Consider the following 20,557-nt stretch of genomic DNA (forward strand, 5'->3'; position numbering starts at 1 on the left):
GAGCATTTTCGGAGATAACATAAAGATCTCATGAAAATGGTGTTTGAAGTAGAAAGGAGAAACCCAATTAAGCCGCACAGAAGGATGGTTGGATAATTTGAATTCTTGCGCTCATTTAAAATTAAGAAATTCTTTTCTTGCTTCAGTTCGTGTTTGTTTCTCCCTGTGAAATGCAAACACAGTCTTGCAGACTTGTACCACTTGAAGTTTAAAACGATGTGAAAATACCCTGAGGTTGGATACTCCTTCCATTATGTCATTACATTAAATATTAAATTATTACGCAACTATTGAGAATGCACTGTACTCTAGTACAATAATATTTATTTGGTACTAAAAATATTCAAGGCAAAAAAAAAAAAAGCTTACAAAGCAATGTGAGACAGTTGCTTTGTAAGGCTGAAAATAAAGTCTTTCATTCTTGTAATAAACTGTATAATATCTGTTGTTTCTGTCTGGTGTGTTTAGGTGGTGGGTGGAGGAAAGACACAGCCCAGTGCTGGATCCCAGAGCGACTCTCAGTGTGGTAAGGACCCTTGAGACGAAGGAGGGTGCATGGAGGGCTCAAAGCCTGTAAAACCAGGGTCTTCAGCCTGCCTCTGGTTGGGGCTGGTCTCTGTGGCTGTAGCCTTCCTTTGTACAGAGGCCCGGACCACTCCGAGCCCTCTGCTCAGCCCCAGCAATGGCACCTGCAAAGGGAACACAAAGTGTCATACAGGGATTATCCTGCCCATCTGGTATCCCGAGGATCCTTCCATGGGAGACAAGATTGCACGGGTCATTGTCTATTTCGTGGCACTGATCTACATGTTCCTCGGAGTATCCATCATTGCTGACCGTTTTATGGCCGCCATTGAGGTCATCACCTCCCAAGAGAGAGAAATTGTTATCAAAAGGCCCAATGGGGAAACAACCACCACCACGATCCGTGTGTGGAATGAAACGGTCTCCAACCTTACCCTCATGGCCTTGGGCTCGTCGGCTCCTGAGATCATGCTTTCTGTAATCGAAGTTTGTGGACATGAATTCAAATCTGGTGAGCTTGGGCCCTCCACAATCGTTGGCAGTGCAGCTTTCAATATGTTTGTCATCATTGGCCTCTGCGTGTCTGTCATCCCCCAAGGCGAGGTACGAAAGGTCAAGCACCTCAGAGTGTTCTTTGTCACTGCAGGCTGGAGTATCTTTGCCTACATCTGGCTCTACATGATCCTGGCTGTTTTTTCTCCCAATGAAGTCCAAGTCTGGGAGGGTCTAGTCACGCTGGCCTTCTTCCCCATATGTGTACTCCTCGCATGGGTGGCAGACAGACGACTGCTCTTCTATAAGTTCATGCACAAGAAGTACCGCACTGAAAAACATAGGGGTGTCATCATTGAGACCGAGACCGAACGCTCCAAGGGGATTGAAATGGACGGCAAGATGGTTAACTCTCACTTCATGGATGGAGGTGCAACCAGCAATCTGATTGGTCTGATTGAGAGCAAAGAGGTAGATGAGTCCCGACGTGATATGATTCGCATCTTGAAAGACCTGAAGCAGAAGCACCCGGAGAAAGAGTTGGATCAGCTTGTTGAGATGGCCAACTATTACGCTCTCTCGCACCAGCAAAAGAGCCGTGCCTTTTACCGCATTCAAGCTACGCGCATGATGACCGGAGCTGGAAATATCCTGAAAAAACACGTAGCAGAACAGGCGAAAAAGAGCGCCAGTGTGCAGGAGGTGCACGTGGAGGAACCAGAAGAGTATGTTTCCCGGATCGCTTTTGAGCCTGCTGTTTACCAGTGCCTCGAGAACTGCGGGGCCGTTATTCTGACCATCACCAGAAAAGGAGGCGACATCAATAAGACTATCTACGTGGATTATAAGACGGAGGATGGCTCGGCTAATGCCGGGGCAGACTATGAGTTCACAGAGGGTATGGTAGTATTCAAACCCGGAGAGATGATCAAGGAAATAAGCATTGGCATCATAGATGATGACATCTTCGAAGAGGACGAGCACTTCTTTGTACGTCTCAGTAATCTGCGCGTCTTGGAAACTGAGGATGAGGTGTTGTCTGCCAACAGTCTCCCATATCCAAAGGCGGTGTTGGGGTTCCCCACTGTGGCTACTGTGACCATTCTGGACGATGATCATTCAGGCATCTTCACCTTTGAGAGTAACTCAGCCCATGTCAGTGAGAGCATCGGTATCATGGAAGTCAAAGTGTTGAGGACTTCTGGGGCAAGGGGGACGGTCATCGTGCCTTATCGCACTGTGGAGGGACTTGCTAAAGGAGGAGGAGAGGACTTTGAAGATACGTACGGAGAGCTTGAGTTCAAAAATGATGAAACCTGGTAAGGCACCAACATTTTCTATGTGTGGTTGGAGAGGAGTTGCTTTTTCTTATTGTGTTTTTGGTATTTTTAGTTAGCAAGCTTATTCAAAATGAAATGCACCCAGGAGTCATTGATAATTTTGGGTTAGTTTAAACTCACTGATTTATGTTTTGCTTTTGAAATTCAGTTTGATGCCGGTGTACCTTTCTAGAAATAATATACTATTTGATAGCTTCAAAGATATTCAGCAGTCTGCGAGAAGGCTGTGAGAAGCTCGTCGCATTTGCTTTGAAAAGAGATATTGTCTTCTTTGCCTGTTGACATCATTTAGTTTGGAGCATACTTTGATAACCTGTTCATGTGTAGCTTGCACTCATCAAGCTGTGACCTTTAAATGCCTTTTTTTCTTTACATGGTTGGGTGATGTATCCTCTCATCTGAGCGTGCACTCTATATCCCCTTGTTTTCCCGTCAGGAGATTTTGCTGTCATCACAGTGCTTTGGTAGCAATCCTGCGTGTGTGTCGCATGCAAAAGGGATTCAACTTTTGGATTCGTCACACGAATTCGTCTCTAATCCTTGCTGTTTTTGTTTTGTCAAACTCTGGGATTTTGCTCACTTCCTTTTTTTGGTTTTGTTTCCGTGTCTCTCCACTTCAGCAAGCACGAATGGAAACAGATATTAGAAGAGAAAATTAAATCTTCGTACATGGCATTGTTTTAGGTTAGCAGGTAGACTGTAGCATGATGAGACATGTAGGTGTGATTCCTCCATGAGGCAGCCCCGATTTAAAAAAACAAAACAAAAAAACCCTGAATTTATTTTAGATAGTACAATTACGTAAATTGTGTGTGTTGTGTAGCCTTGTCAGCTGTACCATCTGTGTACAATATTGCCCAAAAACAACAACAACGGAAAAAACCCCAAAAACACATAGCCTTACAAATGAGTGGGCATTTTTGGCGGTTTTTGCAATAACACCAACATACCATACTGTAGCAGAAATTCTATCAGGGCCATATATTGTATGACACTGCTGCATTTAAAAAAAAGATGTATACAAAGCAGTTCTCTAGGATACTGGCTTGTACACAAAACAGTGGCTTAAAAAATATTGATTTGTTTATTTCACAGCTTGCATCCGTTTGCCTCTCACATATTGGTCTGCAGGCACTGAATCAAAGTGACATGCATCTGTGACATTCCCTTCCGCCGCCAATCAGGACCCACTCAGTGTGCCGTGGCGGACTGGCAGGGACTGTGCTCCAGGCTGTGGGTTCCTGAGGGCTGAGGCAGCCCAGGGGACCGGGGGGTCGGGGTGATCACCATGCTCTTGGGGCCCGTTGAGCTCTCAGGCTTTTACTTGATTTATGTGAGAGATGCTTTTTTGGAGCTGGGCTGCTGAGGGAGTTAGAAGGGAGAAATGCGGAGAGAGACTGCTGTGATGCTGTCGGCATTGTGAGGGAATGTTAGCGTATCGATCTGCTCATTGTGTTGAGCATCATGCTGCGAGCTTCTTACAGTGCGGCACAGCTTCAGTATGAGTGCACAACACTGTAAATTGATAAAGACCAGTCATGTGTTAGAAGCAGAATTAGCAAACGTTTCTTTAAAATGGTCCAAACTATTTTCGTTATTATATATTGGATGCGTTCAATCTCACAATATAAACAAGCCAGGTATAAAAATGAGAATCCATGTTGAAATAATTAAACGAATGCTTTTTATACTTTTTAATGTTTACCCTTAATCGAAACATGTAGCTTAAAGCCACAGCCTGCAAGCCTAGCTTTGCATAAACACTGGAAAAGGGGCTGATAAGCGAGCCAGGCTCTCTATAATGTTAACTAAATCCTCCTAACAAGCATTTGTAAAGCTCACTAATACTCTTTATAGCATCTGTCTTCGCATGGGGTGAACAATCTGGGTTTACATGATGGTGGATTTTTAACTGTTTCTTTCTTTGTGTTTTAGTTGTAGCTAAATTATAAATTATCAGATTTAAAAGTCCCGTGTAACAGAATGAAAGGCTTTATTTGCAAAATGGAAACACTTTTAACGCTTTGTTAACTTAAAGTAATTTTAGTTCTTATGTCACATGCAGACCAATTTAAGGTCAAGTTGGCTTGGCAGTTAAAACCAATATGTAATAACTTGTATATTTAACAAAAAATGGCCTTTAAAAAATCATTTATCAATAATTAACCATTAGGTCTTATTATGTCACTTAATTATTACTCTCCTGGTATTATATCTGCAATGCAGTTCACAGAACACTCTCACTCTAAAATTGGTATCTGATCTGATACCAATACTGTCTACCGAGTGTCAGTATTAATTATTATATCATATTAATAATCTGGCTGTCAGGAAGAGATTAGGAACCATTCTTAAACAGCTTGGAAGTCACAAATATAAATATATCCAAGAATATAAATTTAGAGCTTTTTTCTTTTGTATTTATTGATGAAATAATAAATGAAAACAGGCCCAGGATAAATACAGTAATTTATTTGCATTATTGTGCACTGGTGTCATTTCAAACTGCTGTCATTTGAAGTGACACAAGTGCACTTTCTCCTCAGGAGACAACTGAAGTGAAATAATATTTAATACTGTTGACAACACCATAAATAGCTCAACAACAAGTATTGCACTCACCCAACTCTCTTCTCTGACTGAATGTAAGTAGTAAAATAAACACGCGAGGGAGAGACTGACGAGAGACAGAGAGAGAGAGAGAGACAGCATCCCGTTGTTGGAGCTTTTCATTCTTGTCAGCTCACTTTGACCACAGTTTGCAGTGAAGTGAAAAATCTTTGCAAACATACAGATAGAAGCTGTTGGTGTAGCAGCGTGAAATACCTCCAAACTGCTGTCCCTCTGCTGTTAGCTTCCTCCATGCTACATTAACTCTGCCGATAGCTCCCGCCCTCCAGTGATGAAGTAAACTCGGAACAGCATAAAACTGAACTGAATAGATCGGCTCATTGTCACCGATAGCCAATCCAGCTTTTTGGGTCAGTATCGGTCCGATATCTGATCCAGATATCAGATCAGCACTTTGTTACTCATCAGCACTTGTACTTTACGTCTCTATGATTCAAGCAACTTGTTGTGATCTAGAAACGCGTCCGCCTGTCCATGCATTTCCATTCCTGTGCTTTATTGTTCCCACATCAGAAATCTCAGTACATTTTCTTTTTTATTTCTTTTACTTTGCAAAGCCCCTCAGTTTGACAGAACAGGACCTTTTTGGCATGCTGCGTTTGGCCCATGGGCCTTATGTTTGGCACCATCTCTTTCAAACTAATTTTAAACTAAGAAAGAGCTAAATAAATTACCAAAACACCTTCTGAAACATAGCCTTACTCTATTATACATGCACCCAGGATGTGAAAATTTGTGTCAACATTTTGCAATGAATTGTGAGGCAAAGGTTAAGGACAGTGAAAAAAGTCAACCCTTGATTCTTTTAGCGAGCTCTAAAATCATAGTCTGGCTTTTAAATCAGTGATAAATATAAACTCTGAGGTTTTCACTGGCAGTGGAAAGAAGAGGCTGTGCACTTTAAGGAAGGAATTATATGGTACGCAAATAAAAAGTCAGTTTTCCTGCAGTTATATAGACATAACGTGTGTCAGTCTGTACAGAAGTGAAGGCTACAAAATAAGACTTTTGTTGCGAAAGCACATCCTGAAACATCGTAGGTATTGAACACTGTCAGTGTTGATGAATGTACTTGTATGCAGTAATGACAGATGTTGAATGAATTTTCAGTTAAGCAGTTAAAATATTGAAAATTGTCAAAAGCATCAACACGCTCCGGTATTAATATGAAAATTTTTGCTCCTCTCTGCAGAGACTATTAGATCTTTTGTAGAATGGCAGACTGCTGTTTCAGAACTTCCAACAAATCTCCAGAAATTTCCATAATTACACTTGGGTAGTGATGAATTAGATTCGGTGTGTATCCATAAAAAAGACAGAGAGACAGAAAAAGACAGTGGAAGTGACAGCTTCATCCAGAAGCATACCAGAAGATTCATGAGAACATTTCCATGTACAAAACAAAAGGGATGAATGTGTAGAATATTCACTAAAGGCATAATTACAACAATGTTTCTTCTACTGCCTTGAAAGCTCTCCCCAGGGTCATTTTCATGCTCTTTACATGAAAAAATACTGAATTTATTTCCCTCCTTTGCGTTCACATTTATATTTAAAAATGGGAATCTTCTGTTTATTTCCATTTTGCAGGAGGATTCCCTGTTTGGCATGCATATAAAAACGCTCCTGACGCTAATTCATTGGTAACTGTGGCAGCCGAGCCGAGTGAGGGCAGAGTCTAAAGAGCAGGGCACTTTTGATGCCCTATAGGGCAATGAGACCACATAGTGCTTCCACTCTTTCACTCTTCCTTTTGTTCTCCTCATGTTTTATGAGGCATTGACTTTCAATCTCTTTTGACATACTTTGGTCCCATTGTTAACAACCAGACTGGAAATGTATTAGAGTCCTAATCTGGAACTCTGGAATACATCACTTCACTTCTTAGCTGGACAATAGCTGTCATAGTTCAGTTATTGGTGCCAGTAATTATGGGCCAAGCCAACTGGTATGAATCTCATCAAGATAACATAAGCGTCTTATATTATACCTCTTAAATTGGTGGTCAAAACTGCTCAGTAACTTCTGACTCCAAGATTGCTTCCTAATAAATTATTAATTTTGGCTAATTTAACTGGTGCACATTTCAGAAATTCATAAAAGGAATTCACAGACCAGTGGGTAGCTACATCTCTCATTTATAATTGCAGCTAACCATTACCATAAATTGATTTGTATCACTTTTAGTTTTTTTCCTAATGAATTAATTGATTAAAAAATTCCAATAAAAACAGTCAAGAATCTTTCCTAATCAACACTCAGACCCCAAATACAATCCAAATGTATTTGATTTACAATGTTACAACAATTTATTTATTAAATTATTAATTTCATTTAAATTAATAATTATTTAATTTAATCAATTATATTATTTGATTATATTAAGTTTAATTATATATGTTAGAAATATGATTATTTATCAATAATTATTAAGCAATGATCAGTGAATGCTGCAGTTGTATTCATTAATTAATTGATTAGGATGAACATAATAAGAAATTTGGGAGCCCTAATGTGGCACAAAACCAGTGATTGCCGGCATTTATAGTAAAACTTGAAAAAGTGCAATATAACCAGAAATAAAGAAAGTTCCTTGTTAAAGTAAAAGTTATGCCTCAGAGGTGCAGCTAACATGTTTCAAAAGTCACAACTTTTGCTTTTAAGGCACATGGTTTCCATTTCCAATTTATGTCACACAGTCTCACCACAGCTCAGAGAGCAGCTGGGCAATGTTTGGAGAGAAATAAGTCACTTCAATTCAAACTATGACTGCAGCCATATGCAAGCAAACCAAGCAATCAAAAGGAGTTTTTTGGCAACTCGTTGGAAAATAAAAAATTTACTTTAGCGACAGATGGTTCTCTGATCAGTCTGTAAACCTGCATTACTGTGGTTCCAGCAATCGCTACCATTCAGCAGTCACCAACCTCCACCAATCACTCACAACCGGTTGGGGAATACTGATGGTCACAGTCCAGTCTCTAGTCCTATATACATGAGACCTTATGGACTTGATCCTAGACTGTCAGCGTAACTGTCACAGTCCAAAACGATGGACAAGTTACTATCTTATGCTCACGTATTTGCAAAACCTCACATTGGTTGATCATCTCCTGATTCAGCAGCTATCCTCAAAGCAAGTCCTTGAGTTTGAATAATTACTAAAGAAAAATGACTATTGGCTGCTTCCCTGACCTGAATATCCATGTGTGTTGAAGAAGACACCTCAGACTTCTCAGTCTTCGACTGAATTTTTGTTTTGACAAATGAATAATCAAGAAAATTACTGAAATATTAATTGGTAGTAAACCTTTGTGACCCCTCATTTGTGTCTTTGAGGGGTGGCTGTTCTTATCTTTAGCTCAGGAGCCATTGGTATTAAGCTGCTGAGAATAATAAATGTAGGCCTCTGTTTCCTTTGACCCATTAAAGATAACACAGCTGTGAAGTGGAGATGCTCCATCCCCCGGAGAGACGGCTGTTTAACCAGGCACTGAAAGATTAATAAACAAATGAGTGGTGTGCAGCAGACAGACCTGAATCACCTACAGTAATTGCCACTGTAGTTACGCCTCTGTGAGCACGCCTCTGTGCTTGTAAACTCGCCTTATATTTTTGTATGAAAAACATTGCATTGGGGGTTGCATTGTGCTCATAAGGAGATGAATGCCCACCTCCCCTAAATCCCCTCATGCAACATTTTTCCTTAATATCTAAGGACTGTGTAGCTGTAACCCCCTCTGGGTGCCATGACTGACAGAACACATGTCCACACTGATCCTCATCCTGCTGACCACTCAGCTTTACCTCCTCCTTGGGGGAAAAATTCTCCTCACGTGTAGGTTAACATCAGTCCGTTTTTGGTTCGAAAGGTGATATTTTTTAAAAGGTATTTATATTATAGCTGTATTTCATAGTGAAGCTTGCTCTAAATCAGGTTTTAGATCTCACCCTGGGTCAACACACCTGAATCACATGATTAGTTCATTACCAGGCCTCTGAAGAGCTTCAAGACATGTTGAGAAGGTATTTTATCCATTTAAATCAGCTGTGATGGATCAAGGACACATCTAAAACCTGCCGGGACACCGGTCCTCGTGGACTGGGATTGGGGACCCCTGCTCTAAATATAGAAATTTCAATGTTGATAATACATCAATTCAATTCAATTTTATTTATATAGCACCAAATCACAACAAAAGTCGCCTCAAGGCGCTTACATCAGCCATCTTTGCTCCCGAATTGAGTCCAATTTTAGCCTGTGTATCTAAGTCTTGACCTGCATGTCACCAATAAATCAGTAGTTATGGGCGGGCCTTTGAAAAGGTCACAGGTCACCAATACTATTAGAGTTCATCCTCTTGGGGACGATGGGTGTTTCCATTCCATGTTTTCTTTTTTTTCTTTTTTTTGCAGATAAAGAAATATTTCTCTCATTAAATGAATATTCACCTGAAGAATTAAGTCAGTGAAGCGTCCTCTGCAAATCACAAGTGTTTGTTGTAAGTTTCATGCCAATCCAGCCAAGAAACTTCTGCAGGAGACAAAGATTTTTTATCTAATTGTGACACTAGGGAAATAATCTGGGAATCACACAACACGACACGAATTGCTGTGCTTCAGCCCCCAGTGCTTGTAGCAGTTCTTTGTAGAAGAGCAAGACGCTTTGGGTTAGATTATGATGACAAATTGTTAAACATCCATCTTCCTAGAAAGATGAAGCAATTTTGAAGTGGTCTGTTGTGACCAGTGCCACAGTGAGTATGCACATAACTTCTATAGCTAGAGTTTGCTTTGCAGTGTGCTAAGATGACAAGTGATGCATTGAAGGGTATTTCTGCCTGTTTGTCAGCAGCTAAATAGTCTGTAAAGAGCTTTCATGAGGATGAAAAATTACATCTGGAATGGCTGAAATTAATTTTTGGAGGCAGTTTTTCCTTCAGTTCCTTCCAAGTGGTTGTGTTGCGCAGCAAAACTTATGCTAAAGCTAACCTACCTGTGGCTGCAATGCAGAAAATTTGTCTTTTTGAGTGGTAATTGGTGCAGTTAGATGTTTCCTTTTACCATCAAGGGTCAGTCTTCGCTTCATAGAAGCTGTATTAGCTTAAGTTGAAAGGAGCGCTCTTTACATAGGTTTTGCATTATTCATTAAGGTGTATTCCAGTTGGCTGGAGGTAAATACAGGGCTACACCTCCATCCAGTCACAGTCATGAAAGGTCATAAATAATAAAAATATGATATAAATAGTTTCTGGAAACAGCCTACTGGAGGACAGATGAGAGTCTGAGCTGTAAAGAAAAAATAATAATAATAATTATTATTATTATTAAAGAAAAAATAATCAGAACGATTGGATAACATTACAAAAAAGTATAAAATAGTGAAACGAAGGCCAAACAAATGTTTCACACAGGCTCTAACCACAACCGCAGATGTACAGTAGCAAAAGATTCATGAAAACATTTCCTCTGCCAACTTAGTGTACCTTTTGCACTTTGGTCTTACTTACAAATACCGTAGAGGAACACGCACATACAAACACACACCAACACATTTAATCACGTACAGGTTTAGTGGTAATAAATATGCTGCCTGTGCGTTTGTTTCTCTCAGTTGGGGAAATGCAATTAAGTTAAAGCTTATTTATAACACAGTTCAGTGCAGGGCGTGTCACCAGCTCTGAGCCCCCCCCCCCCAACCATCCTCCACCCCCAGAGTGTGTAAATCTGACTGGGATTGTATATTCAGGCTCCCCAAGCTTTTGACAGCTTCTCCAGCCTAATGGAGTTAGGATGGAAGTAAGTGCATCAGTTTGACCCATTTGACTGTCAGAGCTGCAGATGTTTTAACAAAGGCACCCTGCACTAATTTACAATTTGCTTTCATTCTATAACAGATGACTATTCATAGCTATAGAGATCTATTCATACGTGGTGATTTAATAGTGCAACGTTGTAATTTTAAGTGCTCATTCAACAGAACAGTAATTCTTTCAGAGACCAGAATCAGCAATGCATTGTAGGGCTATTTCACCTTAAATCTGCAGGTATTCAAAGCAATAATAAAATTTAAATAATTCAGAAAAATGCCTCCTTTAATTAACCCCAAGAATGTGTTTACTCTAAGGTGTCACACACTTGAAAATGACTCTCATCAGCTAATGTTAGAGGCTAAAATTAACAGATTGCACTAATAAGCGAGCAGTTAAAAAAAAAGAAAAAGAAAAAAAAAGATAAACGCTATTGTTGTGTAGCCATGTGAACATTTTCTATTATGCATACTACAGTAAAATGCTCATTAAAAAAGGGTTAATTTCTGAGAATTATAGGACTGAAAATGGCTGCTGTGGAGTGCAGTATCTGTCATGGTCCTGGGTCCCCTGACCCAGCGTTTTTAGTTCCTTGTGATGTTTGTAATATTGTACTTGTGTGAGTTATTTTATGGTTTCTAGTTTCGATCCCTTGCCCTTCATGTTTCTCTGTGTCCCCTCTGTTCTGTGTAGTCTGTGTCTGCATGTTTGAGTTCCCCTCTGTGTCTCTCGATTCTTAGAGTCCTCTGCCTTATGGTTTATGTCTCTGTGTTTCTTAGTTGCTGTCTCCACTGTGTCAAGTTCGCGTCTCTGTGTGATCCTTCCTGTTTTACTTTGAAGTTCCGTGTCTTATATGAATGTGTCCTGCTTTGCTTGTCTCGTCAGTCCTGATTTCTCCCAGCTGTGCCCTCCTTCTGTGTCTCATTCCCCTCGTTACTTCCCAGTGTATTTAAACCCTGTGTTTCTCTGAGTCAGTGTCGCGTCGTCCCTCATGCTGTGTGGATCTCCCTGTGTCTCTCTGTGAGTTCTTAGTTTGTGGTTTCCCCAGTTTAGATTAGTTTGTATGTTTTTTCCCTGCCAGCAAATAAAGCTGTGTTTTGAGTTCATCCCCTGAGTCTGTGAGTCCTGCATTTTGGGTCCAACTCCTGCCTGCCGCACAGCGATTCATGACAGTATCAGTCTTTAGGTTCATTGGTCCAGATTGATGATCATCTCCTCTAAAGACACCATAAAATACTGAAGAAGCTGATTTTTATGAAATTAAGTTCAGACAGAGATCTGTGTTTACCCCCATGACTAATTAAATCGCTGTAATGGGTTTGCCAATATGTTAATAATCTCCAACTGGACATTGTGAGTCCAACAACCAATGATTGCAAGTATAGTCACGGTGCTTTGGGTAACCATGCTATGAAATGCTTAAAGTGCACAACCTGTAAGGTCGTGAATCACTTCACTAAATCAAATCACTTGTTTAGCCCAGGTTCCAGGACCCATTGGAAGCTCAAAAATTTGCTGAATGAAGATTTTCACATACAGTGGGGCAAAAAAGTATTTAGTCAGCCACCGATTTTGCAAGTTCCCCCACCTAAAATGATGACAGAGGTCAGTAATTTGCACCAGAGGTACACTTCAACTGTGAGAGACAGAATGTGAAAAAAAAATCCATGAATCCACATGGTAGGATTTGTAAAGAATTTATTCGTAAATCAGGGTGGAAAATAAGTATTTGGTCAATAACAAAAATACAACTCAATACTTTGTAACATAACCTTTGTTGGCAATAACAGAGGTCAAACGTTTACTATAGGTCTTTACCAGGTTTGCACACACAGTAGCTGGTATTTTGGCCCATTCCTCCATGCAGATCTTCTCGAGAGCAGTGATGTTTTGGGGCTGTCGCCGAGCAACACGGACTTTCAACTCCCACCACAGATTTTCTATGGGGTTGAGGTCTGGAGACTGGCTAGGCCACTCCAGGACTTTCAAATGCTTCTTACGGAGCCACTCCTTTGTTGCCCGGGCGGTGTGTTTTGGATCATTGTCATGTTGGAAGACCCAGCCTCGTTTCATCTTCAAAGTTCTCACTGATGGAAGGAGGTTTTGGCTCAAAATCTCACGATACGTGGCCCCATTCATTCTGTCCTTAACACGGATCAGTCGTCCTGTCCCCTTGGCAGAAAAACAGCCCCATAGCATGATGTTTCCACCCCCATGCTTCACAGTAGGTATGGTGTTCTTGGGATGCAACTCAGTATTCTTCTTCCTCCAAACACGACGAGTTGAGTTTATACCAAAAAGTTCTACTTTGGTTTCATCTGACCACATGACATTCTCCCAATCCTCTGCTGTATCATCCATGTGCTCTCTGGCAAACTTCAGACGGGCCTGGACATGCACTGGCTTCAGCAGCGGAACACGTCTGGCACTGCGGGATTTGATTCCCTGCCGTTGTAGTGTGTTACTGATGGTGACCTTTGTTACTTTGGTCCCAGCTCTCTGCAGGTCATTCACCAGGTCCCCCCGTGTGGTTCTGGGATCTTTGCTCACCGTTCTCATGATCATTTTGACCCCACGGGATGAGATCTTGCGTGGAGCCCCAGATCGAGGGAGATTATCAGTGGTCTTGTATGTCTTCCATTTCCTGATGATTGCGCCCACAGTTGATTTTTTCACACCAAGCTGCTTGCCTATTGTAGATTCACTCTTCCCAGTCTGGTGCAGGTCTACAATACTTTTCCTGGTGTCCTTCGAAAGCTCTTTGGTCTTGGCCATGGCGGAGTTTGGAGTCTGACTGTTTGAGGCTGTGGACAGGTGTCTTTTATACAGATGATGAGTTCAAACAGGTGCCATTCATACAGGTAACGAGTGGGGGACAGAAAAGCGTCTTACAGAAGACGTTACAGGTCTGTGAGAGCCAGAGATTTTCCATGTTTGAGGTGACCAAATACTTATTTTCCACCCTAATTTACGAATAAATTCTTTACAAATCCTACCATGTGAATTCATGGAATTTTTTTTCACATTCTGTCTCTCACAGTTGAAGTGTACCTCTGGTGCAAATTACTGACCTCTGTCATCATTTTAAGTGGGGGAACTTGCACAATCGGTGGCTGACTAAATACTTTTTTGCCCCACTGTACACTGCCAGAAGAATTTTTCACTTGTTCCACTGGCAGTTTTTTTTTCACTTAATACAAGATATTTTAGCTTGAAATGAGTTTTTGCAGTGTAGTCATACTGATGTCCCTTTATCTATAGAGATATCCAAAAACTCTTGATGGCAGGTTAGGTTTTAATAACAGATAATCCCAGGACTTACTGAGTGAAAAAGTGTCCAGTACATTTATTTCTTACCAAATACTACAAAATACTAATGATTTTGTAGTATATATAACGCAGATCCTCCTTAAACGCATCCTGTTCAGCACAGCAACATCATAGCTGATGTTATGATCATATGCAGCCTGAAACCTGAGCGTGCTGCGGTATTAGATATGTGTCTTTAATTAGTGCGAGCTTGTTTGTGAGTCGACTATTCAAGCACTCTGAGGCTGCCTTCAGTCATATAACATGTGCTGTAAATAGGAACTGCCTGCTGGGAAAAACATTTGATGTTGGCCTCCTAGAGGTGACAAGTAGGATATGTGGGAATTCTTCATTGGCTGTGATATCTACAGCTTGACATAAAAACATGTGGAAGTATGTCAGCAGAAATGGCAAGACAAAAAAGAGTGAATATTAAAAACATGTCCATGATGATCTAGTAAAGTTTTTAGAGAAGTATTACTTTTCTAAAGTCTGTAAAAAAATAAATAAATAAATAAAAAAAATAAAAAGTTTCCAGGTTGTTTTATGCTTCGATTTGGAAGCTGCACATTTTTATTGAAAGTGTGGAAGTGGTAAACTGGAGGTCGAAGGCTGTTTACCATTAAGCACAATGGATGATACTTTACCCACAGGGACTATAAAAGTCAGGACGCTTTGACCGTTACTGCTTCAATTTTGACTTGTGGAGGCTGTGCTAGCTCTTAGCTTTTAGTTATTTATAGAGCACTTTTCAAAAATGTTGACAAAGACAGAGCCATGTGTTCTCACACTTTAAATACTGGAAGAATAAACAAATACAACAAACTTGCATACAGGCAAAAGTTTTAAGATCTTTAAGATAAGAAAGGGCTATACGACTGCACCTAATGAATTATTCTCCTAATAATCAATTGCAGTGACATTATCAGAAATGCCAGTTTGCATTTAATCAGGTTAATACTTCATATTGGACCTCATAAGGAGCAATCTTCTCATTCAATGGTCTTGGAAAAAAAGCTTTTTAAGAGACTATATAGTTTTCTTTTTTTAGTAATACTAATTCATTTTTCTGCCCGTCACTTCATCTCTAAATGTGACTGTGTTTATCCCCTCTTTAGTTTTACACTGCTGTTGATGTCTTTTTTTTTGTGTGTAAGTCTGGATGTAGATTTGAACTTGAAAAAAGGGGACGGAGAGTAGTGTTGGTCAATACAGGTCACTGCTCCCATTTTGGTCCCTACCTGCCAGGGCGGCGGTCTGTGGTGCCAGTGGAGGTGCCCTTGCTGCCCCTGCACCTACATCCAGCATCTGCATACTTTGATAAAGGTCAGTCTCGCTTCACAGCATCTTCCTCCATGCACAGCGCAGCAGCATTAGGACTAGAAATCGATACGGCTCACAGAGAGAGGAGCTAAGGTTGCAAAAGGCTGAAGGAGATGAGAGAAGATGTCAGCTTTTTTTCCTCCCCTGCTCTTGTCTTATTTTTGTAGTACCTTAAAGAACAATAGAAAAGGATATGAGAGAATGGGATGTGTTTGCAAATGTTCAAATGTACTACGGTGAATATGTGAATTTGGCTACTGGCATTTGATGTCTGACCAATATACAAAGTGCTTCACTGAGCAACCCCGGAGGCAGATGAGAATCAGTAAAGCTGAATGAATGAATCTGAATTAGGTCTTTTTTGTAAACATTTCTCACCTTTATTTCCCTTCCTTCTGCAAAAAGAAAAGAAGCAGGGAATTTGCATCATCCTTTTTACTTATTGCGGAGGTGTCTTTGGTGTTGACTGTTAATTGCTGTGAGTTTTTAGTACTTCATTTCCCAGAGATCACCTGTCAGTCCTGCAGAATAATTTGACAGCTTCCATTTTTCTGTTTTTAAGTTATTACTTGTGTTTCCTTTCTTTTTCTATTAAGTGCTGAATTTATATGTCAGTTAACTGGTAATTTATAGTCCAATATTGTATTCTGCAACAGCTTGTAGAGTGGTTATTGATTGGTTGCTGGCATGGAATTGGTTGAAAATAGCCATATGCTGCTTCAGTAACCTCCCTGCTATTGCTCTGTTCGCTAGCAAGTGGTTGTGGTGATCTGTAGTTTGAATGGAAGATGCCCACTTGTCTGCGAACTATCACAAACTACTGGTCAAGCAGTAGCAAAACTGTGAAAAGTGCAACGAGAACTGGAAACAGAAAACACTGACCTTCAAAATAAAAGTTGTGCCTTTTGAAACACGTTCCTGCAGCTCTGCAGACACAGCTTTATTTCACTTTAGTTTGTATTGCACTTTTTCAAATTTCAGTACAGCTCTGAGATTAAACGGCAAATATTTGCAGACAAGTGTGTGTCTTGCGACCAGCGCAACCTTCAGCAACCATACACGGTTATTCCCCTGACTCGAGGTCAGCAGGGGGAGTGCTGATCTTTCTAGGCCTGTGTAACTGAGGCATGATTACTTTTTGAATGGGAATTTGTAAATTACCATTTTTAGATCACTGTAACTTCACCCGATGGTTTGTCAACATCTGGTAGGAAACCTCAAATTTAGCAATCTGACTGTCATCTTGGTCCATCATCTAACATTTTGGAGCTGTATGGAAGTGTATGGATGGATGAGCTAGTGGCCTAGCTGACATGTCACTCAAAGCTTCCACAATATTACATAAACTTAAGGCTTATAAAAATTTGAACTGTGAGTTATAAATAAAATCACCCCTGTGTGCTTACTTTTGAAGCCGACCTCAAGTGGCCAGTAGAGGAACTGCACGTTGGTGCTAAAATATTAAAATGTAATTGTATTACAAGTAACTGACTTTGGTAGCTCTCTTTCTGCTAATCTGTCCAGTCGATCTCTGTTATCTTCTGGTCAGGTCAGTGAGTGAAATGCATCAGCCTCAGGTCCATTATTCACTCCCCGAACTCAGACAACTGTCGTGCCATAATGTAGCGATCCATGCAGAGCATTCAAGGAAGCTCACATTCAGCTGTGTGTGTGTGTTTCTTTCTTTCATCTTTGATTATCCAACTTGTAGCAGTCTTCTCTTGCCAAAGTCCACCGTCCCTGCAGTGGGGTTTTCGTTCTCTTGAAACACCCCGAACAGATTTTTGTTGTGATCTCTTTCCAGTTTTACCATGTAGACTGTCCACAGTCCCCTAGCTCTCCTCTCCTCTCCTCTCCTCTCCTCTCCTCTCCTCTCCTCTCCTCTCAGGCTGGACCAGCATGCTCTGTGAGCAGCTCAGGGGACCTTCTTTGGGGGGGGAACTCATTTCTCCGTAATATTCCCTGGATGCTGCAGCAGAAAATACGCCAGAATGCATCAGTAGTTCCTCGCTCCTCTTCCTGTTCCTGCATGTCAACCCTCACCCTTCATCTCTTTCCTATGCTGCCTCCCATTTCTCCTGTTTCCTTTTTCATCCTTTTCCTGTTGGGGAAGCAGCTCTTTGGTGCAAAAGCAGGCATGACCTCAACATTCACGTATCAGCTGTTTTAAAAGAATTGCTTAATTTGTGTTTCGAAGCTAAATTAGGGTAGACAGTGAATCTTGCTTTGCAGAGCCAGCAGGACTTTTCTATATTTAACTTAAAAGACTGGAGACATTGATTCTTAAATATTTTTTGGTGTCTGTGAGGAACTGCATAGCTGGACAACATCTCAGTGAGAATGCAGAACAAGAAAAAGTGAATGTTGTGTCATAAATGCACTTTGTTATCATGAATCCATCCACTTTTATTATCTACATGCTTTGTATTATTTAGCATTTCGTCTGCCTTTTCTTGTTTTCATCTTACTTATGCAGCTGTATTTGTCAGATCATTTTTACAAACAGCAGAGGTGGAGAATCAGAGAGTGCATTTACTCAGCTTCTGCACTTAAGCACATGTGCTTTACTTAGACATTATCATTTTACAGTACTTTATCTGCACTGCCTTTCAGGAGGAAACTTTGCATTTAATTTAAATGACTGCAATAGTTCCTCCTTACTTTGCAGACAGTCATTTAACATATATATGATCAATTCTGGTTATTTTACAATATTCCACATAATAAAATCATTTCACCTGTTTATATTACACTTTTATCCATCAGTATATGAGGGTCACAGGGATCAAATCAATTTATATAGTTGTTCTATACAGTTTCCTGCAAAGTTTTGAGCTACTTTTTATTTATATTTTACTTTTGCTTTCTCGATTTATTTTTTTAAAACGTGGTCTTCAATAATATATATTTTTGCTTCCTGAAAGTCGTTTAAAGTTCCTCTTTGGACATTGGCTGCTTTTTCACTCATTATTACTCAAGTCTTTGTACCTTCAAGTATAAAAAAAAGAACCTAACTTAAGGGATGAACCAGTGTTATGGCTACACATAACAGATCATTTGATAAAAAATCAATTTTAAATTGTATGTTTAGCCACTTTTTAACAGCCTTTTGCAAAAATACATAATTTGTTCCCATTTCTTTAGCTCAGTCTATCAAAAATAGAAAAGAAAAGGCAGTTTAACAGACAGCATGGCGTGTAGTGTGGCGTTAAAAAAATCTGAGGAAACTGGACAAGTGGAGAAAAAAGAAGTGACAGGTTTAAAAAAATAAAATAAAATAAAAACTACAGCAGATGAACAGTATGTGAAAGTTATGTCCTTACAAAACAGGAGGGAAAATTCAGCAAGGATGACAAAGGACCTGAGAGATGCTTTGTCTCAGTGGAAGGGTGGCTGTCAAGAAGCCATTTAGGAAGGGAAACAAGGAGAAAACAAGGTGGAGGCTCAAGCCACAATTTAGTCAGTGGTGTTGCAGTCTTTGGCCAATACCAAATATTAGCTTTCAAGCTTATTAGAATTTTACAAACTCTGTTCTTGTCTTTTATATTAAATTTCCATTTTTCTGATTTCTGATTGTCCTCACAAAAATATAAAGAAATGAGGGGTAGCTCAATACTTGTACTATGATGTATCGCAGTAGAGTAAATCATTCATCTGAGTTTAAATTAGGAAACCATCTGCAGATAAAACTGTTACATCAGAAAGTCAGTTAATCCAGTTAATTCAATGAATAACACAGATGAATGTTCAACTTACCTCACCATAATAAGAAATAGTCTAATTTTGGATTTCAGTGGAGAAGCCATGCTAAAGTTGTGCTAGGATACTTTAGTTAAAACAGTGCAGCTAAATCTCAGGTGTAGATATTCCCAAAATATAGACCGATATATCGCCCAGCCATAATTATGCTCCACAAATATGTATACCGACAGCCTGTGACTATCCCGCTGCATAATGAGTGCTTTTATTTTTCCAAGTTGGTGAAAAAACATTGGCAGTGTGGTTCAGACAGTCCTATCATAGATTCATTGTGTTTGGTGAGCAACACTGTGTGTAAAAAGACAGGAAGAAAATGCCAGCTTTTGATTGGAATCACTTTGATGAGAGGCAGTGTGTCTTAGTGCTCGTTTGTGACAGATAAATCTGAGCTCAGACAGACTTGTAATCAGTGGAAAATATTTTTTCTTTCTCTTTTTATGCATCTCTTCTCTGTCCAATTCCCTTTCCCCCCCCCGTCTGTCTCAACTTTCCTTCTTCCCCCTTGAGGAAAAAAACAATCCGGTCCCTGAGGCAAAAGCTAGCCAAACACTCTCCCTGGTGCCTCGAGGACAGAGCTGAAGACAGACTGCATGCTCGACACATATTGAATGCTTGTCGGGGTGCGTTTGTGAGACTGAGTGTGTGTGTTTGTATGCGTGAAATTTCTCCCTGATGCGTCTGTGCCGGTGGGAGAGAGGGAGAGGAAATAGATCTTGTGTTCCTCCTAATCCTCCCTGTTGATACTCGAGTGGCAGACTTATTAGACAACGTACGCTTTGCACCAAGGGAAGGTTTGCTCTCAGGGCTTTCCACGTGCTTCAAACCCACAACAGTAGGTGCAAAATAAAGCATCCTCTATGCAGTGTGCCACATCCCTTAAGAGGTTGAGAATTGAATGTGGTAATAGCGCAGCAATCCCTCCCACTTAGGCTCACAACAGGGGGAAAGTTGCCTGATAACTATATTCCTCAAGGATTTATTGGATAGCACAATATGAATCACGACAGGGAACAGGAAGCATAAGCCTCGGGTCGGCTAAGGTTGCGGGTGATCCGATGAACTTTGCTGAACAGCAGAAAGATATCCCGAATCCAGGAAACCTCTGGTCTAGTCTTTTGTTTCAGTCCCTTATCTTTTATCAGTACATTTCTCTGGCGTCTGTTTCTGTCTTGTTGTTTTTTTTCAGCATTTCTGTTTTGTCTCCTTTCTGGGTGAGCTCCTTTTTGTAATTCCCATTGGGTTTTTTGGCTCTACCTGTGGAGTTATATTTATATTCCTCTTTTGTTTTATGTGTTTTTAGCCTTCATTCTAAAAAGCCTTCATTCTAAGAAGTTGTGTCTGCTTTGCCCGCCCCAGGAATCAGACATC

The 20,557-nt window shown here is 40.3% G+C and overlaps 1 protein-coding gene across 3 annotated transcripts in view; it reads left to right on the plus strand.

The window, feature by feature from the left end:
• slc8a3 (solute carrier family 8 member 3) overlaps positions 1-20,557 on the plus strand; it is a 140,671-nt gene that overhangs the window by 8,264 nt on the left and 111,850 nt on the right. For all 3 annotated transcript variants that reach the window (XM_004539939.6, XM_004539941.6, XM_004539942.6), the window contains exon 2: positions 469-2,336. In XM_004539939.6, the coding sequence (XP_004539996.2) occupies positions 556-2,336 (1,781 nt within the window). In that variant the 5' untranslated portion in view covers positions 469-555. The remainder of the gene's footprint in view (positions 1-468; positions 2,337-20,557) is intronic.

The sequence above is a fragment of the Maylandia zebra genome, linkage group LG19, assembly GCF_041146795.1.
Source record: "Maylandia zebra isolate NMK-2024a linkage group LG19, Mzebra_GT3a, whole genome shotgun sequence".
Taxonomy (NCBI): Eukaryota; Metazoa; Chordata; class Actinopteri; order Cichliformes; family Cichlidae; genus Maylandia; species Maylandia zebra.